At 36.5% G+C, this 23,256-nt stretch overlaps 1 protein-coding gene across 1 annotated transcript; it reads left to right on the top strand.

Moving 5' to 3' along the window:
- The first annotated feature begins 263 nt into the window (after positions 1-263).
- Positions 264-23,042, top strand: LOC143741829 (plexin-C1-like). Its single transcript, XM_077234305.1, has 31 exons — positions 264-1,320; positions 1,513-1,638; positions 1,758-1,892; positions 2,016-2,116; positions 2,298-2,406; positions 2,503-2,662; positions 4,472-4,580; positions 4,755-4,845; positions 5,041-5,076; positions 5,508-5,641; positions 5,747-5,926; positions 8,640-8,748; positions 9,363-9,530; positions 9,717-9,878; positions 9,996-10,104; positions 10,185-10,286; positions 11,381-11,484; positions 11,584-11,625; positions 11,743-11,867; positions 13,269-13,467; positions 13,576-13,722; positions 17,535-17,703; positions 17,899-17,999; positions 18,574-18,649; positions 20,020-20,054; positions 20,493-20,588; positions 20,961-21,124; positions 21,274-21,424; positions 21,496-21,636; positions 21,737-21,811; positions 22,139-23,042. The coding sequence occupies exons 1-31, from the start codon at positions 400-402 to the stop codon at positions 22,241-22,243; spliced, it is 4,482 nt and encodes a 1,493-aa protein (XP_077090420.1). The 5' UTR covers positions 264-399; the 3' UTR covers positions 22,244-23,042.
- The last annotated feature ends 214 nt before the right edge of the window (positions 23,043-23,256 follow it).

Consider the following 23,256-nt stretch of genomic DNA (forward strand, 5'->3'; position numbering starts at 1 on the left):
GTTCTATTCTATTCTATTTTATTCTATTCTAAAAATGAAGCTGTTTTTACACCACAAGGGTGCAGCAGTAACCAAAGAATTGCAGAACTTTGAAAATTAAAATAATAAATGTAAAGTTGGCTGTCAATAACATGAATTCAAGAGAGAGTAGGCTACATACTTGTTCATACATATTGTGTAGGATCATGAAAAGTATCTCATCATGAAATGGTATAACTTGCAAAACATCTAAATGTCGCAATCAGGGCTACAGATTTGTTGGTGTGTTGCGCGGAAGTCATCAAGCATCTTCAGAGCCGCTGCTTTCACTTCCATTCACTTCAGTCGCGGACGCATCTGAGCGCAGTTGATCGCTGTGACAAGATCTCCAAACTTCAGCTGATCTCTCAGATATTTAAGATGAGAGGATACTTACTTGGAATACTTGTGGTCCCACTTTTGAAACATTGCATTTGCGGTGATGTGGTGAACTTTGATGGAGACATTAAGGACTTTGTAGTTGGTAAAAGTAAGTTGTTCGTTCTTACTGACCATCGACTACATCAGATGAGACTCGATCTTTCAGAGGAGAAGAGGAAGGACATCACTAATGCCACTCATCAATATAGAGTCAACATTCTAGTGCCTTTTGACGACAACGACACCCTGATAACCTGTGGGACCTTTACAGATGGATATTGTGAAGTTCTTGATCTAAATGACATTACAAAGAGTATTTACGATGAAAGTATATCGGTAGGACCGAAACAGAATGATAACTCTGTTGCGTTCATAGCAGGTCCAAGTACCCGTAGGCCTGGGTACCTTTTGGTTGGGAATAAGGAAGAACAAACAAAACCTCAAGATCCGTATCCTGTTGTTAAATTGTGGAACACTTTACAATCTCAAACTGGTGGGATTTTCAACTTCATAGGAGAAGGAACAACCCCCTTCATCCAGAGCACCGCTACAGATGTGGAGTTTGTTGACGGATTCCAGAGAGTTTCATCGTTGTACTTATTTCTCAACGCAAAGACTGGCTCACAGTCGGAGAGTAAAGTGCACGTCCTGTTGATGGACAGCAATAAAAGAAAAAAGACAGAGATCGTCAGATCCCTACAGTCTGCAACGATAGAGTGCTGCAATGATAAAGCTCGTCCAGTGCTCGTCGCCTCCACCGTTATTCCCTCAGGGAACGGTGTTATTTGGGCAGGAGTGTTCAGTGCGCAGAATCAGCAGGATCCGGAGAACACCGCGCTGGCTCTGTACGACATCAGTACAGTTCGGGGCCGAGTGAAGGGTTTCTGCACTACTGTTGATTCTGAGCCATGTGATTCTGAGGTTGGAAAAATCAGCATTTATGTGCTCAATAGACACATTTGTTTAAATTTTTTTTTTTTTTTATTTTTTTTTTTACAAATGTAGTTTTATCGATTTGAGTAATAATAGTAATATAATGTAGAATATGTTGCATGACAAAACTTAATTTCACTATTCATCAAAGTCATAATATTTTTGTTCTTTGTATTGCAGAGTGGTAGTAACCTTCAGCCGCTCTCTGTGGTGTTCAAGTACAGCTCAATGTCATCAGTGGCAGCAGTTAGAAGTGGATCCTGGATTGTGTTGTTCATAGGAACCAGTGATGGACAACTGATAAAGGTCTCCTTCATCTCTCAATAAGTTTTAATTTCTAAATTCCTGGGCTCCATTTAATCTGTTGTTTAACTCTGCATTTGAACTACTACAATTATAATTTGTATTTCTGTTTGTTGTTCTAGCTGGTTTTGGATGAGAAATTCAGACCAGGCTGTCTGATAGTGCTGTACAAATCTGATGATGAACGAGCAGTGCTTCCCAGAATGCACTTTGATCCAGTAGATTTCAAATATATCTACATCGCTCTGAGGAAAGAGGTGAGGTTTAGAAATGTGCAATTAAAAAACAAACCATTGGCAGTATGTCTCTACTCAACTGTGTTACATTAAATCGTCATACTTCTCTCTTTCTGCTCATGTATTTGATGTATTTTGATGTAGCTCAGAAGAGTGTCTGTGGTTCAGTGTGCTGTATACAGCTCTCTGAAAGATTGCAGAACTGCTCTGGATCCTCTCTGCGGATGGTGTTTAAACACACAGAGGTCAGTCTGCCTCTATCACATGTGATTGATTTATCACACATCGCATTATCTGCTTATCATCACTTAATATGCCATATGGTTCCTTGTAGAACAGTCTTTTAAATTCTTATCATCTATATTTACATGGTGAGCAGTGTGCAAACAGATCTGTACGTGATATATTGATGATGTTTTTATCTAGATGCTCTACTCAAGATGAATGCTCAGATACTTCATGGGTGTCCATCCCACAAAACTCTGTTAAGACACAGCTGCTTTCTTTCCAGATGACAGAGAATTCTTCTAAAAAGGTAGAGGGTCGTAATCTTAAAGTATTTATCATAATTTAGGGAATATATTTAATAAATAATTTATATGACTACCAAACACTGCCCTCTGCTACACAGGTTACGCTACATCTTGCCTTGAGTCTGGAGAGCACAGGAAATCCCGCCTTCTCATGTTCCTTCACCACAGGAAGTGTGAATCTGTGTGACGGGTCTGATCTGACTGCAGTTTTCCCAAACTGCTCCTGTAGATTTTCAGACCACATACTTTATACTGGAGGTTAGTTTTCTATTAAAGGGGTGGGTGATTATGATTTTACTTTTCTAACTTCAGTTAGTGTGTAATGTTGCTGTTTGAGCATAAACAATATCTGCAAAGTGCAACGCTCAAAGTTCAAAGCAAAGGAAGATATTTGCTTTTAAAGAAATAGTTTTTTAAGGACTACAACAAACGCCTGGTAGGGACTACACGACATTCCTCCTGGGTTAGTGACATCACTAACCATAAAATTTACATTAACCCGCCCCTAGGAACACGGAGTCCATGTTGAGAAGAGGAAGAGTTGTTATAGTAGATCATTTGTGAGTCTGCTCAAGCTGTCGCATCCCTCTTGTTGCGTGCAATACAGTACGTGACACAAATGCAATAGCATGTCACTCTGTAGGCATCTTACAACAGGCCCACACGAGCGATTTTATAGATTATCATGACAGAATATGCTAATCAAAGACTTGAAGATAATTAACTCCACACCAGCAACATAAATTCATCAACTAACCATTCAGAAATTTCCTTTTGCAATCTACATGTTGTCACTTCTTCTTGAGTCTCTCCATCATTGTCCGACTCCAGTTTAAACATAAAAGGCAGAAAAGTTTCTGACATTTTAGTGCTTGTCTGCGTGAGGTAATTGGAGCTAATTGGACACACACACACACACACACACACACACACACGCCCACGCACACACACACACACACACACACACACACACACACACACACACACACACACACACACACACACACACACACACACACACACACACACACACACACACACACACACAAGCTCCGCCCTCTGTGCCGGGAGCAGCAGCTCATTTGCATTTAAAGGAACACACAAAACAACACGTTTTTACTGACCCTCAAAAAGGGACAACTTTAACATGCTGTAAAAAATTATCTGTGGGGTATTTTGAGCTAAAACTTCACATAAACACTCTGGGGACAACACAGACTTATTTTACATATTGTAAAGAGGGGCATTATACCACCCCTTAAAGGGTTAGTTCACCCAAAAATTAAAATTTGGTCAGTATTTACTCACCCTCATGTTGTTCCAACTTCGTAAGACCTTCTTCAGGGATTGAAATTGCCGGCCTCGAAAAGTTATTAAAGACATTGTTAAAATAGTCCAATTTACTACAGTGGCTCAATCTTAAGTTTATCAAACGACGAGAATACTTTTTGTTCGCAAAAACAAAACAAAAATAACGACTTTATTTCAACTATTCATTTCCTTCTCTGTGGGCCTCGAGTCAGTTCACTAGTGTAATAGTGTACGCTTCTGTTGTTGTACGTCAAACGCATCACACACATGACCTGCGTCGGCCAATAGTGAGCCTATGTGTGACGTAGCTCTACGCTATTACACTAGTGAACTGACTCAAGGCCCACAGAGAAGGAAATTAATAGTTGAAACAAAGTCGTTATTTTTGTTTGTTTTTGCGCACAAAAAGTATTCTCGTCGCTTGATAAACTTAAGATTGAGCCACTGTAGTCACTTGGACTATTTTAACGATGTCTTTAATAACTTTTCGGGGCTGGCAAGTTTCAATCCCTGAAGAAGCCTATGGAGGAGTGATCCAGCTCTCAGATTTCATCAAAAATATCTTAATTCGTGTTCCGAAGATGAACGAAGGTCTTACAGGGTTGGAACAACATGAGGGTGAGTAAATACTGACAGAATTTTCATTTTTGGGTGAACTATCCCTTTAAAGTTGTATATGCTCTATTATACAGCATATTTTTGTAGTCAGAATATGATTTTATTTATAACCCTTAAAATGTTTGATAATCTATTCAGTTTCAGAAGTCTCTGCTACTGTTACTATAGAGGATCAGAAGATCACAGAGATGCTGACACTGAGGAACTGCTCCAGTATCACAGATAACACAAATGCTTCTTATACACAGTGAGAAAATGAAATTCAGTGTGAAAAATTGCATAATGCAGAAATTATAACACAGATCTTTTTAGGTTATATTAATACTTTATACTTTAATTTATTAATACTTTATACTTTAAATTATTATATTTTAATATTTTAATACTTTAAAATATATCGATGATTTGTGCATGAATGCAGGTGTGTGCAGTGTATCTCATCTGGGTGTCAGTGGTCCTCCTCTCAGCATTGTGATTGGACACATGGAACTGGACCGCAGTTACTCATACAGGTGAGACATACTGTATTCTACAATCCAGTTCTTCATTATACCTATATGTATTGGGAAATACGTTTACGTAACCTTTATAAAGTTTCAAGATGATATTAATTCATTGTTAATAGCTTAAATATCATTGTTTTGACTGAAAAAATCAGGAAGTAAATGAACCGCTTAGTTCTCTCTCTCTCTCTTTCTACCTTTTAGGATGCATGTAAAGATCTCTCTAAGATTGCCTACAGAGTAAGTGTTTTACTGATTATGAACCCAACTTCACAGAATAGGGATGTTGTTTTTTCAGTATGTTCCTACTTCAAGTTGTTCCTATACAACTTTACAAGAGTCTGAAGATTTTGTTTCATTTTTGAGGAACTATTTGCTTTTAAAATGATTTTAAAACAAAAGTTGCTTTCTTCGATATCCTATCAGCAGTAATTATTTGTCACAATCATTATGCTTTTTAAACTATGTATAAAATATGATTGATCTATATTTACTTGTATTTAATTACTGCACATTATTATTATTATCATTTATAAAAGGTATGTAATAAAATGTACTTTTATTTCTGTTGTTTATTAAAGAATGCTTTGGTCATATATTAAGTGGATATAGATTTTTTTTTCTTCCTGTATGGCCTTTCTTTACTGAGTGCAACATTTTGTGTCCTGTAGAAACCAGAGATTCTCTCTCTAGAGCCCAACAAGGTTTCTTTCCATGGCAGAAACAACGTATCACTAAGAGGAAGGAACCTAGAATCTGTCACTAAAATCCATATTCAAGGGGATCTGGACTGTATTCCTAAAGAGTGAGATCCTGTGTGTTTGTGTTTAGTTGTATTTATGAATGTGTGTAGATTATATTATATTAGATAAATGATATTGTATATCTGTGCATGAATGTTTCCCCTCAGATCTCCAGTGTTTGATCGCTCCAGTGACACTTTAAGGTTCCACATTCCTCCCAGTGGAACTAAAGGAACAGTGAAAGTGTGTGTTGTTACTCCTGACGACCGTTGTCATGGTAACAGTATCATCACTTACAGTTCTCAGCCCAGCTGCACAGGAATACAGCCCACCGTCTCCTGGAGGAGGTAAGAGCTTTCAGACCACTGGCAGATCAGTGTCCATATAACATCAGTGCCTTGATGACAATGGCACATTTTAAATTTCATGCGCATGGTAATCTAATGGCATTTTAATCATGAAATATGCAAGAATGCTGTTTATATGGAAAATGAATGTTTGCAAAGTAATAATCTGCTGAGTTACTGTGGAAAAACACATATGTGAGATTCAACGAAAGGAAGTCAGAAGTTAGAGTCATTAAAGGGGACCTATTATGCAAAATTCACTTTTATAAGATGTTTGTACACAGATGTGCGTCCACAGTGTGTGTAAACATCCATCCTATAATGTTAAAAATCCACCCAATACTTTTTTTATAATCCCCATATATCATTATCAATCTCTCAGAACAAGCGGTTTCAAATTTCCCCCTACCCCTCCGTAAGAGTAGGGAAGCCCCGCCCACGACTGGTGATAATCTCCACTAGATCCCGCCCTGAGTTACCCCTTTTCCACCAAAGCATTTTGATAGCCAGTTCGGAGCCGGTGCCTACTCGCGAACCAGTTCTTTGTGTTTCTACAGCCAAATAACCGGTTCTCGGCCAGGAAAACTGGTTTCAAAGCGGAACCACTTTTTTGCTGGACTAGAACCAGAGGACCGTTCTTTTACCACGTCATGCTTACGTCGGGGGGTGGGGGCGGGTTTAGATATGTTCTAAATATCTTTTCTGACCGCAAAGCCAGGAGAAACATTTGCAGAAACACGATGTAGTCCGCCATTGTAATTGTTATGCTTGAAGTTGGCGCAAGCGTTTCTTATGGAAGCTTGTTTCCGCCACTACATAAATAAATAAATAATAATAATAATTGCGACTTTTTATCTCACAATTCTGACTTTTTTTCTCACAATTGCGAGTTTACATCTCGCAATTCTCACTTTATTTCTCAGAATTGCGAGATATAAAGTCAGAATTGCGTGAAATAAAGTCGCAATTGCGTGTTATAAAGACAGAATTGCGAGATATAAAGTCAGAATTTCGTGAAATAAAGTCGCAATTGCGTGTTATAAAGTCGGAATTGTGAGATATGAAGTCAGAATTGGGTGATATAAAGTCGCAATTGCGTGTTATAAAGTCAGAATTGTGAGATATGAAGTCAGAATTGCGTGATATAAAGTCGCAATTGCGTGTTATCAAGTCAGAATTGCGAGACATAAAGTCGCAATTGCGTGTTATAAAGTCAGAATTGTGAGATATAAAGTCAGAATTGCGTGATATAAAGTCGCAATTGCGTGTTATAAAGTCAGAAATGCGTGATATAAAGTCGCAATTGCGTGTTATAAAGTCAGAATTGTGAGATATAAACTATTCTGAGAGGAAAAAAGTCCGTCTTTTTCCCCCCATAGAATTGGTCTTTATATTATTTATACTTTAAATAATGTCAGAATTGTGAGATAAAAAGTCGCAATTACCTTTTTTATTTTTCATTCTGTGGCGGAAACAAGCTTCCATAGTTTCTAGCTTCTTTTTTTAAAAATTTTTTTATTGAAAACATTATGTAAGCAAAGAAGAAAACAGTCACAATATAGAACAAATAAATGGAAAGAAAAAAATGACACAAGACAGGGGTACATAACTAATCAGAAAATATTACATATCAAAGGAAAAGATTAAAAGACTTACATATTTCAATTGTTTTTAAAGTCTTCTTGGTACACGAGTTAGAGATAATCCCAAAGTAATGTTGTACTTGCAAGCGTTTCTAGCTAAGACGTACACAGTGACGTAACAACGTCGTTCGCTGGGTGCTCTAGTCAGTGGAAAATCAAACATTTTCTGAGAAGGTTCGCAAGTTGAACCAACTCCGAACCAACTTTGAACCAGCACCAGTTCCGAACCAGTTCTTTTTTGTGGCAAAGGGGTAAAAGAGAAGCAGCAGTCCGACTCCGACATTATAACTGTAAACTAAACGATACCTGCTCTATCTCCATGCAGCATATACTTTCTGGCTCTGTGGGCATCCTAATACAGTTCACACACAAGCACCAATACCACAGTTTATAGATTAACATGACGGTACAGTCTAGTCGATGAGATGAATCAACGCAACTCCACAACAACTACATAAATATATCCACTAACCATTCAGAAACGTCAGTATAGCAGTTAAAGCCTATTCCCGAGTCTCTCCATCTGTGTCTGACTCCGGTTCAAATCATGTAAGGCTGCACGCAGCTACTGGGTATTATTGACATTTTGCCTGAGAGAAATTCGGCTGTTATGTTCTTCCAGTATCCGAAGCTCGTGTAAAGGATCGGCTGTCTTCTGAACTGAGGCGGGGAGTAGCAGCTCATTTGCATTTAAATGGACACAAAAAAACTGAGCGTTTTCCCTCACACCCAAAAAGGGGCAACTTTGACAAGCTATAATTACAAATCTGGGTGGTATTTTGTGTTGAAACTTCACATTCTGATGACATCAGTGATTTATATTACATCTTTGTGAAAATGGGCATAATTTCACCTTTAAGTTATTTCCTGTATGTTTCATAATTCTGACAGCTGCAGTTTACCCATGTGACCTTACATGTGACTGGTCTTGTTTAAATTTTTAGAGGTTCTGAAAGAGCAACTTGCTTGCTGACAGCAAGGCCGTTCTTAATGTTCTGTATTACTAGCTGAAATGGTAAATATCTCTATAATAAATACTTTAATATATATTTTAATATCTCTTCATTCAGTGGTGGAAGGAAGACTGATGTACAGGGGAACAATATGGAATCTGTGGAATCAGTTATTGTCCGTTACTCTAATAAAGTGCTTCAAACACAATACAACACAAGCTCAGGGGTAAGACGTGTGTTTATTACTCCTGCAATAACTCACAGCTATTTATAACTTCAGTGAGTCTTCAAACAGCCCAGATTCACACATGTACTGCATGAGGTCTTATTTAGAACAAAAATAATTTATCTGCTCATATAATTGTTAAAAGTTAATTGTTATTAAATCAATTGTTATAATTGATTTTTTGTTGTTTTTGAAAAAACGTTTTGCTATATTTTTTCAGTATTATTTAATGAATAGAATGTACAAAAGTGCAGTATTTATTTGAAATCTTTTTCTTTGAAACAACTTTACAACAGTCACTTTTGCAAACTAAATAAAAGTATTCATTTCTTTATAGACAAAACTGTAAATTATTTTTATGTTATGGGTGGTAACTGACAAGCAAATATAAAATATAAATATATATATATATATATATATATATATATATATATATATATATATATATCACTAAATGTTTTAGAATTGTAATACTGCTTGTCAGTTACCATCCATTACATGAAATTAACAGTTTGTCTGTCAACTCATGCAATTTTATTGTGTTTTAATGCTGACACAGAGCTTCACATGTCACATGTATTGGAGTCATATCTTCATTGTCTTTCTTTTCTCAGGGCTTGTGGTTTCATTCCCCCCGTTATGATGGCACTGGACTGTTAAGCTTGTTAATGAAAATTGGAAACTTCACTGTGGACTGTAAGAATTTGTCCTACGAGCCTGATCCAGAATTCACTGGATTCACCACATTACAGGTGGCCAACGACCTACAGGTCAACATTCAGGTGAGTTTAGTATTACAGTGAGTTTAAGATCAATGTACAGTCTCCATGTTTTGGCATGCATGCCTATTTTTTCCAGGCCCTGGTCTTAAAAACTCCCAGAAAATATTTGATTGTGAGCTGTCATTGTTTTTGCACATCAGCATGTGAATCTCACAACCTCCACAACATCCTACCTCTCTTTCTCAGAAAAAGGCAGATGCATTGAATTTGAGTATGAGCGAGGTGAATGTGACGGGTCTACGGGGAGATCAGCAGTATCAGTGTGTTTTGGACAAGATTGAGTCCAATGCCGTCATCTGTAAGATTAAAGGAAAACCAGGAGCCGTCATAGCAGTGGACTCACTCAGTGTAAGTCTAAATAATAAACATTGAAAAAACAGGTCTTTATGCAATATTTGTGAATTAATTATTGACCCTTGCATATTTAAAATACAAAAATCTTCTTTATTTTACTTTAATTTGCAGATAAATGTTGGGCATTTGACTAAAACCCTTGAGTCTCAAAGTCAAAGTCCTATAAAGTACTTATACATCCTTGGCGCATTGATTCTGCTCATAATTTTAGCTGCCGTTGGTAAGTGATTTCAGATTTACGTCACATATTTTAACATTAGTCCTGCAGGGATAAATATGTGGTTTTGCACATCTGTCTAGTTGGAGCCATTGTTCACCGTAAGAGCCAGAGACAAATGAATGAGAAAATGAACAAACAACTGGAAATGCTGGAAAGCAACATCAGACGGGATATACGACAAGGTGGGTCATTTTTGAAATCCTGGTCTTTGTAGTGTGGTGTTTGTAATGGCAAGTGCCACTGTTTCTATTGCTCATACTAAAGGTTAGTGATTTGAACAAACAACTAAATCCTAAATACAGTTTATAAACTTTAAATTATTAATATTAAGTATTAAATAACTTGTCCTGCACCTTTGTGCTACGGACACAAATTATATGAATTGGTTAAAACATAAAATTTGTGAATAAATCACCATTTCCATACCCTGTGTTATCTGTAACAAAATGGAAGGATCATCTCTGCTCGTACTTCTTGGAAAATCTGTGCATTTGTTGGTTTTTGATCAAGAATATTTTTCAAAAAGGATGTTTAAGAATGTTCGGACCTCGTCGTCCATCCGAACATACCTTTCACTCTCCTCCATTTTTCTGATCACATGATCTGTTGAGGTAAAGTCACAAGACATTTTTTAATGCGCATCAAGATAAATGTGTTTCCTTCATAGTTTTACGTGTTTTCTTATCAGATAAAAAATGATCTGCTTTAATTGAGCATGTACGTTTTTTATGCGCATTTTTAGATTTATGTGCTTCTTGGTGTTTCCATCCTCTGATGTTTTGTTTTTTTATGCAACATCCCAAAATTTGCAGGTAAAATTTGCAATAATCATGGCTATATAGACTTTGAGTGTTTGTGTTTTTAGCTGATGAGTAGCAACCTCGGTAACACTTTATTTTACAGTGTTCTTGTTACATATGATACAAGTAATTACCATAGTAATAACAGTAAATTATGCATAATTACATGCAACTAACCCTCAACCAAATCCTAATCCTACCCTAACCCTATAGTAAGTACATGTAGTTGCTTAATATTACTCAGTACTTAATTATATAATTACACTGTAACAATGACACCTTAAAATAAAGTGTAACCGTAACCTCATAGCAACACCTTGACAACTTTGCAGGCAAACACCAATTGTTGCTTGCTGTTCTGCTGAAAACTTCAAATGTTAAATCCTTCAGTGCTCATATTGTTGCCATGTTACTTACTGTTTGATGTCTAGTTGTGTGTGATTACATCATACATTTATTTTTGTTTGTTTTGACAGGATTTGTTGACTTGCAAACAGAAAAAACCGACTTGATTGATAATGTTGGAGCCATACCTTTCCTGGATTACAAGCACTTTGCCTTAAAAATCTTCTTTCCTGAGGTTTAAGAGCTTTAGTACTTTTTTGATGCATATTTACTCTTGTAGATTTACTATATGTGTTTGTTTGTTTGTTTATATCTCTTTTCTTATTTTCTCTAGGCTGGTCCTCTGTCAGCAGTCATGATCAGAGACATTGGAGAGGTAAAATGCTACAGTATATTTAGCAGTTGGCCTATATGTAGATGGTATAAACATATCACACTCTAAAAATAGAGGTCTTAACTATTACTCTGTCATTTTTTTATGTTTTATGGTCAGGACTCTGAGCAGACAACTGTTGATGAAAAAGTTGAGGCTTTTGCTGTGCTGATCAGAGATAAGCAGTTTCTCAGTTGTTTTGTGCATGCATTAGAGGAACAGAAAAACTTCAGCATAAAAGACAAGTGAGTCGAATGCTTTTAAATATGACTTGTTTAACTTGGTTAACAAGTGGTTGACACCGGTCTTTATGTCTATTTTGAGGCCCCAATTTGGGTTTCGTTGCTTAGAAGTGTAAACAGAGATAATGTTTTGTGGCATTATAAAAATACCACTTTGTCTTCCGTGAGGGAACTCAGAAGTATCCTTTAAGTGTCCATTATATTGAAACTGTCACGGGTGGTTGCAGGAAGACAGAAGAAGATGAAGGTTTCTTTTCAATACGAAGGTTTAATGATGATCAAAATACAGGACAGCAGAACAGGCAGCTACACACACACACACACACACACTAATTATAACTGAGATTGGACAAAGACTGACTGAACAAACGGAACCTAAATGCAAACACAGATGTCAGTGATTAACGAAACACGGGGGATACAGATAACAACGATTGACTAATGATACAGCTGAACTGATAATGACAGTGAAGATGACACGTGACGTGATGACAGGGAGACAAGTCCAAATGAAAACAAACTAAACCAAACACCACTGTGACAGAAACAATGTAATGTTAGTTGATGTTTCAATGCATAGACTTCGTCTGACCAGCACAAATCCAGCAAGTGTTGTTATATCAAATTGCTTCACAACAACATCTCATAAAGCCTTGAAACGGAGACATTCCATCTTATCTCTTATTCATGAAGACAAATATTCCACGAAAGCCCACAATCATAAGATTAAACTACAATAGTAAGCATCGCAAGAGTGAGGAAAATCCTAAGTAATATAACATATAAAAAATTAATGACATAAATGATTAAACGGTATAGATGGTCAAATGATGAATAATATAAATTATTAAATATACATGATATAAAAAAATGAAATGATAATAAAGCAAAATGAAGAAAAATAAAACAACACAAATATATGATTGCTCTTTTTTTAAACACACACACAGGTTGCTACTGAAACCTCAAATTAGATCCTAAGATTCTTCAAAGGTTTTGCATAAAAGGATCAATATTATAAAAATGTATTAAAAGCATATTAAGGCAAATAATTGCAATACACACTGGCTTGATTGTTTTGCATAACATAGTATTTTATTATATGAATATAAAGTTAAACAAACAAATCAATAATTATTACAAATAATTGCATTAGAATAAAATAAACATTCAGTAAATGGGCATTTAAAATAATCCTTGAAGAGTTTTGAATTCAGATCAAGGATTGCTTTTTAATCATAAAAGGATCTGTGAGAGATGCATAACAGCCAGTTATACTGCAACTGATCTCTTTCACTCAGTCTCTGTCTTTGACCCTTTATCTGCTTGTCTTTGTCATTTTTTTTATACCGTGTGTTTTTGTTCCTCTCTTTATATCTCCCTTCCTGTTCCTCTCTCTCTCAGATGTACAGTGGCGTCTCTGTTGACCCTGGCCCTCCATGGAGACCTGCTTTATCTCACAGAGGTAATGGAGGACCTTCTGCAGAGTCTGATGGACCAGTCCAGTAATGCAAATCCAAAACTTCTCCTGCGCCGCACAGAGTCCATAGTGGAGAAGCTTCTTACCAACTGGATGTCCATCTGTCTGTATGGCTTCCTCAGGGTCCGTCCATACATCCACTTTATCATGGATTTATAAAGTGCATATTATCATTCACTACTCGTGTGTACTCGCATGTTTAAGCACAAAATGTGTGTGTTTCGTCCTTAGGAATCAGTAGGACAGCCTCTCTTTCTGTTGGTGTCAGCTCTGACTCAGCAGATCTCTAAAGGGCCGGTGGATTCAGTGACGGAGAAAGCTCTGTACACTCTTAGCGAGGACTGGCTTCTCTGCCAAGCACAGGAATTTGAGGCCCTGGTCAGTATTTTCTTCTTTTACGGTCAATTTTATACAAACGAGAAACTGTTCACAAAATTAAACAGTTATGAAAAGTACTAACCTCAAAAATACCATAACTAGCCACATTGACGTTTTAGTAGTTCCCCCTTTTAATTAATTAAAAATAAACACCAAATATTTCCCTTTTCCAAATGATATATTATATACACTACTGTTCAAACGTTTGGGGTTGGTCATTTTGTTTTATGAAGTCTCTTAATCTCACCAACCAAGGCTGAATTTATTTATTTAAGATATTTTGTCTATTAAGTTTATTACTAGCTATGACATTTCAAACCTCTTAAGTTTGCTCATAAACTTTCCATCACCAAGACATCCTGTAACTTCCTGTAACTTCTCTTCGTTGTGCAATATTTCTTGCACAAGTGCTTCGGGCATCATTTTCCGACTGTTGTGTTGCTTTCCTACATGTGGACTTGTTACACTTTGTATGAATTGTTTATTGCGAGCCATAGAGTTTTTTTTATTACAGCATGTATTTGGTTCCTGACATTTTCTGTTCCTGATTCTCTCCTGACCTGTGATTCTCATATTGACTGTGGTATGATGGTTGTTGTCTAGCAGCTCATAAATGATAGTATGCAGACAGAATCATGTGACCAGGCCATCTTCCCCTAGAAACTCACCAGCAGCCTCTCATTGTTAGACTTGTGGGACCATTGTCCTTCTGCATTTTGCCTTCTGCAAAGGATATCAGTTTTGCACAAGCTTTCCTCTCACAAAACCAGAATGTACCTGTATTGCCAAGAAAGAAACTTGCATTCCTCCAAAGGAACATATTTGTGTCAGAAGATGATCTAACTCATATTTTGAAATTGCATTCTGCCTCTTTATTACAGTGAAAATTACAGAAGTCTTTAAAAAAGAAAAGAAAAGAGGAAGTCTTTGAATGGCATCATAGCCGGGAATCTTATGCAACAGTGCATTTTTCAGGTCCTATAGTTCCTGCCATTAGTAATTTATTTTAGGTTGATTCTGCATTTTTTACTTTATTTTTACTTTACTTTTTAAAAAGATACATATCTTAGGTCTAATTATTTAAGTTATTTCCCTGTATTGACCATACTAGTTGATTCATGTACTGAAAGGGTCTTTATAACTGATGTATCATATATATATATATATATATAAAAATTTGTCTGGCAGTTTAAACGTTTTGATCTACCTCCCATAAAAATAACAGAACACCTAAGATAGGCTAATAAAAATGTGCCAAGTAAAACGGATAATATGTATAAATAAGGTTTTGTTTTAATGGATCTTATTGAATAGTGTGAGTACAGCTCAAGTGATATGACAGATGCTGACTCTGTCTGACTGCTGAGGACATTATGAGCAGAATGAGTTTTTTATTTTATTCCAGTGTCATTTTTTAATTGTTACATGTATAGTTAGTTTTGGTTTTGCGTTCAGTTCCTGTTTGCCTGTGTTTCCTGTCTGGTTTGTCTCCATGGTCATTAATTAAGTTATGCAGATCTTTGTGTGTGTGTGTGTGTGTGTGTGTGTGTGTGTGTGTGTGTGTGTGTGTGTGTGTGTGTGTGTGCGTGCGTGCGTGCGTGCGTGCGTGCGTGTGCGTGTGTGTGTGTGTGTATTATGGCGTTCCGATCGGTTCTTTAATATGACTTTGCAACATGCACTCGTCTCAATGAACGTGACGTCTGCGTCTGCCACATCACTCGTTCGTGTGCCGAATGCGACGTACGTCTGCGTCTGCCGAACGTCTGCAGCAAGGGGGTTTCCAGCACATTTCACACACTTATTCATTCTTTATTATTTCCCCCCCCTGATCTTCAGTTGTATTTTATTAGCAATAAGTGATTTTACCTTGCTTTGAATTTACACAAATGATCATGTTAAAATTTTTGTTTGCCATTGTTTCTTGTCAACATATCCACAGATACTTATGAAGAAATCATAAAAAGTTGTTCTACCATGTATGTATATTCAGCACTAGGAGTCTCTTGTCCAACACAAAATAACGTAGTTGTAAACATTGGGGCTTATTTAACTAACATAAATAATATTTGTGATTTGTAATATTTGTAATGTTTAATTTTAGAGTTTCGCCGAAGTTTGATTGACAGTTGATCTGACAGTCAACAGATTTATATAAAACAGTTACACCTCAAAAGAGAAAGGCAAAGCACAGTTTATTATTGAATAAATTGAGGTGTATTCTCAGTGTATAATTGTAAATGTTGCAGAAATTACTTGCCTTTTTGATGTTGATACCTCCTCAATATAGATATTTTTTATTATTTCCCATTTGTGAATTGAACTGTTCTCAAATCTTTTAATTCTGCCTTTACACTATATTTTCCTGCACTAAATAACATGCTACTATCTCTGTTTCTACACCTTCACTAAGCCGTTGAACAGGCTATTAGTAGGCATAGTCAAACTTGCATGTCTCAGACTAACCTAGCCTACTTTTTTCTCATTCCTGCAAATGTTATTTAGTTTCCCCAATTAATTCAGATCTGCATCATTTGGCATGATGTTTTTACGATGGCAGATTATAGTTGTATTATTTTTCGGATATCAGACATGATGTTTTAATAATAATTTTATTAGGCTAATCATAGTTTTATATATAGGCCTATATATAAACATATTATTTTCCAATTCTATTCTTCTTCTTATTCCAAATAGTACATATGAATTTACACAAATTATTTTGTGTAAAAAATGTTTTTTAACAGACAGAGTTTTCAGAATATAATTTTTCTAGTTTACCAAAGTGCTGTAGCCTAGCCATTTTACAATTATAAAAAATTAAAATCACAATAACAACCAACAACAAGCTATAAAAATGCAATAGCCTATATTAATTTGGTTTCTTCATAATTCTATCTTTGTGGGGGCATTTGGCCCTCAAAACGTGGGTTAAACAAGAACACACACACATATCCTATATAAAAATCACAGACACAAGTATCACGTTCATTGAGACCAGTGCAAGTTGCAAAGTCACATTAAAGAACCGATCAGAACGCCGGCCGCTGACACACTGCACTGAGCCGTGTTGTACTGTGAATAGCGTGTTAAATACGTGTTAGCGAAAAAAAACATTAAATAACTTCACTGCAACACTTGAGTGACGCGTAACGTGACTCGAAACTTCACTGCCACACGTGATTTGCGTGACGTCTGCGTCACGTCAGCGTCTTAAATTGAATAGAAATAAATAGCAGAATAAAAAAAAAATAAGACGTTGAGTGAGACGTTCATTGAGACGAGTGCATGTTGCAAAGTCATATTAAAGAGCCGATCGGAACGCCATAGTGTGTGTGTGTGTGTGTGTGTGTGTGCGTGTGCGTGTGTGTGTTTGTGTGTGCCCTCAAATCATTCTGTTCTTTGTTCCATGTTTGTTCCATGTTGTCAATGTTTGTGCTAAGTGATTGTGGCGATAAATGTCCGGTGTGTTCTCTTTGATTATTAAAAGACTTCTCCTTCGTCGTGCTTCGTTAAAATACAAATTCCTTACAGGCACATATGTGGCATTAATATAGCAGCTTTTTAAACTTTTTTAAGGTTGATTTTTGTCAATATCTTAATTTGAATTTGAACATTCATGCTTTCACATATTGTGAAAAAAACAAGGGAGCATATATATATTTTTTTTGCAATTTGGGTGTTTGTCCCCTAAATTGTTTTCTTCTCTATTCATTCTCATTAAAAGAAGAACTGTTATAATGTTTATGTGCAACATATAATTGGTAGTTCTTCTTGGTCACTAAGTCATTTTGTTCATGTTTTCACCCCTGTAGAAACTGAAGGTGGTGTTTGCTGTAGGGACTGGAGGAGAAGTCAGTGAACCCTTAGAGGTCAACGCACTGACCTGTGACACAGTACAGCAGGTCAAGGAGAAAATCTTACAGACTTTCCAGCGCAAGTTTGGTTTCCCCTACACACAGCAGTTCAGGGATATAGAAATCGGTTAGCAGGCTGTTCATTACTCTTTCAGTGTTGATTATCAAAATATTGAATGCAACTTTTCTTAGGTTTAAAGCTAATGGGACCTATTTGTGTTGTTAACAAACTGTTGTTTCAGTTGGCAGTCACACTATCCCCTGAACCAAAGAACTAATGCCTGTTTGATTTCTCTGTTTTTCTGTTGTTGTGCTCTCACAGAATATGAGAAGGAAGGAAAGTTTGTCATGCTACAGGAAGTCGATGAGACCTCAGAGATTCGAGGGCATGTTACCATGTTGAACACGCTAAAACATTATCAAGTGAGTGCATGAGAACCAAAAATGGTGTAAACGTCATTTTTGAGAAGAAGTGTACTATATTCTAAGCAATCAGACAACTGATAAAACAAGAAAAAATCCCATATACCTACATTAAAGACAGGAACTGAGCCATATCTAGAGACCAGAATATCATAAAGGTGAAGTTATTTTTCGTTCTTCGTTAAGTGGTAAAAAGAAGTTCGAAATACCTTTGCAGCGATATACTGTTAGCTAACATCCTGACGTTGCCCACTGTTGGTAGCAGCATTTATATATGTGCTGCACGCTTTTCTCTCAATAACAAATGAAACACTCAACAGCAGAATGAAAACAGTGGTTAAGAAATATAAGATCTATCCTGTCTTACACGGTATTTTTATGTTCTCAAGGGTGGCTGTCGGCTTAATTCGAGATTGACCTTTCACTTGAAAAGCTTGTATCACAAGGCCAAATAAACCCAGATTAAGCCAAACTGTTGTGTTAACCCATAATACATCCATAGACTACAGCAGCACAGTAGTATTTTCTGATATTATCTGAGTTTATGTGCTTTTAAATATGTATTTCCATCCAGGTTGGTGATGGAGCATGCATTAAAGTGATCACAACAAGAGTGCATGCCCCATTGAAGACTCAGAACAGTGTAACGGGTGAGTCACATCCCTTTGAATCATTCCCCAGCTCAACTGAATCAATGTAGAATTTATTGTTGATCTTCACAATAAACACATGTAGGCTGGTTGCATTTTGAGTGTAATCTATATGTGCCTGGTTGACAACTCGTATTAGAAGTTCACTAGAAACAACTATTTAGCTCACCACATTACTGTGACTTTGCAAACACCCCACCCACTCTACAAAAACAGATGTGTTACTTTTTAACACATATGATGTAGATTATGTGTTCACGGAACAATATTTTCTTCATGAAGCAGTGCACTGTAACACTATTACATCATCTGGGAGAAGATCGATTAAAGGGATAGTTCAGCCCAAAAGTTTACTCCCCCCTCATCTCCTTTCAAAACCCTTAGGACTTTCTTTCTTTCACAAACGGAAGAATTTTATCAGAATATGCAAACTTCATTTTGTCCATACAATGAAAGGGAATGTTGACCACAGCTATCGAGAAATATTTTCAGAGCCTTAACAGTGACCTGAATTTCAATGTCTTCTTCACATAAGCTATCATATGATCAGAAGACTTATGAATATAGTGCTTGAGTCATACAAACTACTTTTATGATGGTTTGTGGTGCTTTTGGAGCTTGACATTCACTGGTCTCCATCCACTTGCATGAAAGAGAGCACTGTCAATAGTCTGATAAGCATTTGTTTTGGTTTTCCATTTCCACCAAAGCAATGAAGTAATATGGGTTTGAAATGACTTGAGGAGAATGTGTAAATAATGACAACTGTCCCTTTATAAGAGATCTGAACTGGAACTAAAATTGCTCAGGCAACATTTACATCTGTGCATCTTGTCACATTGAGTTACAAGACTTAAACACAGAATTAAATAGTCTCTCATTGACCGCATTTTACTTTTGATAGTGCTTTATAATAACTTTCATTTAGTCACTGCTAAACATTTTATATGAGATCAGTTTAACAGATCAGTAATTGCTGTGTATTCAAATATGAATATAAATGAATCAATGACATTTAATTTTGAACTTACTGTGTATCAATCTGATGATGATCTGTTCATCATTATATGATGCAATAATGTTTTTTTAATATATAAATCAAGGTCCAACATTTTTAATTGTCTGTATTTACACATGCATTTCCATATCCGATTATGTTTGTATGTGTGTTGCATACTGTATTGTTTGACTGCAACTGCACTGTTGGTTTGGTTGTTGGTGTGGGCTTTTCTAGTTCTCCCTTTAACCCACTGTGACCGCAGCAGAGATTTAATCATTTGAAATCAGCCTGTTTAAAGCCTAATGATGCATAAGCGTTGAGTTGACAGTGCTTATTGATTTCCTCATCATCATGGTGTTTTGTTGCACAGATGATGAGAACTTCGCTATCAAGTACTTCCATATGGTGAGTAGCCATTTTAGGGTATTTTTACTTCTGCATAACGTCTGTTTTGGTGTGTCCTTCTTGATGCACTGACACACCTAATATGTGAAGTAATGACTGTGTTGTGTTTTCACGCATGGGTCCTTGTCAAGGGTTCATGAGTTATATCTTGGCATTGCCATGACACTGCAGTGAAGTGAGCGTGGGCGTTTGACACTTTCGGTTTTGCCACCTCCTTCCTGCTCAAAAAAGCTGAAGTGCTTTTAAGTGAATCTGAACAAAAGAATCTCAGTGCAGTTTGTGTTGCTCAAAGAGACACCAAGCATTTAGCCTCTTCTTATAATGAAACTCATACATTTATATTACAAACAGTGTCAGAACACATAAAAGTACATTGTTGTAAAATAACAATATAAATAACAAATAAACCTGGTAAACCGGACGTTTTGTTTGGTCTAGGTCGATCCAGATGTCGAAACAGACCTGAGCAAACATCCCGAGAAAAAACAATTAAAATTCAAAGAGATGTACCTGACCAAGCTGCTCTCCACCAAGGTGAGAATAACTGACACATAGAAGCATTTTATTGTATAAGTATGTATAGATAGACAGACAAACAGATGGATGGATGGACAGACAGAGATATAGATACATGATGGATAGATTGACCAGAAATACCAGACATATTTTGGTCCCCATGAGGTTTATAAACAGCTTAGAAATCACATTAAATTATGTTTTTTGAAAGTGTAAAAATGCAGAAAGTTTTCTGTGATTGGTAAGTTTAGGGGTCGTGTTAGGGTTGGAGGACATAATATACAGTTTGTACAGTATAAAAACCATTATGTCTATGGAATGTCATCATAAAATATGAAAACTCAACTTGTGTGAAATAAAAATGAAACTTGTTTTTGATGTGTCCAACAGGTGGCAGTCCATTCTTTTGTTGAGACCCTTTTCAAGAGCATCTGGGGATTGCCCAACGGCAGGGCACCATTGGCTGTCAAGTATTTTTTCGACTTCCTGGATGTACAAGCAGAGAGAAAAAAAATCTCAGATCCAGATGTTCTCCACATCTGGAAAACAAACAGGTGCTGGATAACACATCTTCACTGAAGTACACTTTTGCGTAGCTTTACAATAGCTGCACTGATCGCTGACTATTAAATGCCTCAAATGATTTAAGAACCTGTATATGTTCATGCACAGCTAAAAAAAGATTTTCTAACCTCCCTATCAGCCTTCCGCTTCGTTTCTGGGTGAATATGCTGAAGAACCCTAACTTTGTGTTCAGTGACATGTTAAAGACGCCTCACCTTGACGGCTGTCTGTCCGTCATCGCTCAGGCTTTCATGGACTCCTTCTCACTAGCGGAGCAACACCTAGACAAGGTAACCACTCAAAACTAATATGGAAAACCTTGAATATCAGAAAAATTATTGACTCTCTTATTCTCCTACAGTATTCACCAACCAATAAGCTACTCTATGCCAAAGATATCCCTCAGTACAAACAGGAAGTGAAGTCGTACTTCAAGATAGTGAAAGACCAGCCTTCTATCAGCAGCCAAGAGTTGAAATTATTTCTTCAAGATGAGTCAAAGGTACAATTTGTCATACAGTACCTAGAGATTTAATGAAGGATCTTGATGAAAATATGGTGATGAATAAATGCCTATAATGTTAACTTCCCTTCTTCATCAGAAACATCAAAATGAGTTCAACGAATCTGCAGCTCTGCGTGAACTATACAAATACATGCTCCGCTACTTCAATGAGGTACGATTCCCGTGTTATGATCGCTCATCTACTCTTTCGTGCATTCGTGGCAGTTTCACAGAACAGTTTCACAGAACAGTTTCACAGGATTTTCAGGCATTTTGAAGCCACAGGAATTCTAAAAAGGAAACCTATTTTGCCACTTTAATGAAATGTGACAACACTTTCACATCCTGTTTTAGTTCAGGATGTTAGAAACCTGTTTTGAAAGGAGTGATACTGTATTTTCCACTAGTAATCATTTGACAGTTGGGTAGTTCTGGAATGATTAAGGATTCAGACTGTGTATTAACATAACCTTTTCTTTTTAATACTCGGTGTCTACAGGTTTCTCAGAAGCTGGAACAGACAGACGCCCCCGCTAGACTGATAGAGGACATGCACAAAGTTAAGGAGCTTTTTGACAACATGAAACGAAGTGGTTGGAGCTGAAATTGGTATTCACACTGCATCTTGTTTGTTTTTAAGCTGGTCTCCCTCATAGAGACTGCCAAATCATCATTTGTCGTATATTAGGAAAGACAGATTCACTTCTGTCTATTGGACACAGTACGGACCAAGTGAATGTAATATGTTGATGAACTAGAATTTTAGAGAAGCTTACTCTCAGAAAAAATGGTCCACAGGGGTAAGGTATAAAAGCTAAAAGGTACTATTACTGTATGTACACTTAAAGTACATAAAAATAAAATTTAAGGTACTTAAGGTACTATTATATACCATTTAGGGGTAAATAAGGTACAAAGATGTGCCTTTTCACTTTTGTACCTTAGGGTACTACACCAGTGACAGCTTTGTACCTTTATTTCTGAGTGATCATCGAGCTTACAGTATATTGGACTAAAACTGAGCTGTCTATACAATGTATCTCAGGCATATGACTTTGTCATGCAACTTAATGCAAATCTTGATGATTAATATGGTGTAGTTGTATTTTTTCTGTTTTCTAAATCATGTATTATTTTACTATAGGATCTGCCTTAATGCATTAATCTGCCAGGTCAAGCATTGTATTTTCCTCCTTTTTAAAATCTTTTGAAAATAGACAAAACCATGTTGTTGTTGTTGTTTTGCTCTGGTCTGACTCTGCACTATACTAATAAAATGTGTGTCGTTTTGTAAAGTGATGTTACATGCACAAGTGAGATCACTGTAAATCTTTGTTGTTTTGTCGCCCTCTATTGGTCACACTAGTTATTGTGTTAAGTTAATAAAGTGCATTTCGGTACAAGTTCTAGTCGTATGTTTTTTGTTCAGAACATAAAATATTTATTGATTAATTAACATTCAGAACAAAAAAAATATTTAGAAATTATTTAGGCTAATTATTTTTGGTGTGCGTTTGCCTGTCATCGTGGCAAATGGTCATTTCTGTTTAGGAGTATGGCATTTCCTATCAATAATAAATAGCTTTATTATAACTGTCATAGTTTGAGTGTTTATTC

Source organism: Siphateles boraxobius, unplaced genomic scaffold, assembly GCF_051911475.1.
Source record: "Siphateles boraxobius isolate OS27281-9 unplaced genomic scaffold, OSU_SipBor_1 19, whole genome shotgun sequence".
In the NCBI taxonomy this organism is placed as follows: Eukaryota; Metazoa; Chordata; class Actinopteri; order Cypriniformes; family Leuciscidae; genus Siphateles; species Siphateles boraxobius.

Bases quoted from the DNA above. Each gene is read 5' to 3' on its own strand.
- LOC143741829 (XM_077234305.1), top strand. From the start codon at position 400: ATGAGAGGATACTTACTTGGAATACTTGTGGTCCCACTTTTGAAACAT. The intron at 4,581-4,754 runs GTGAGAAAATGA...GCATGAATGCAG, and splicing joins ACAAATGCTTCTTATACACA to GTGTGTGCAGTGTATCTCAT. The intron at 18,000-18,573 runs GTGAGTGCATGA...ATTTCCATCCAG, and splicing joins ACACGCTAAAACATTATCAA to GTTGGTGATGGAGCATGCAT.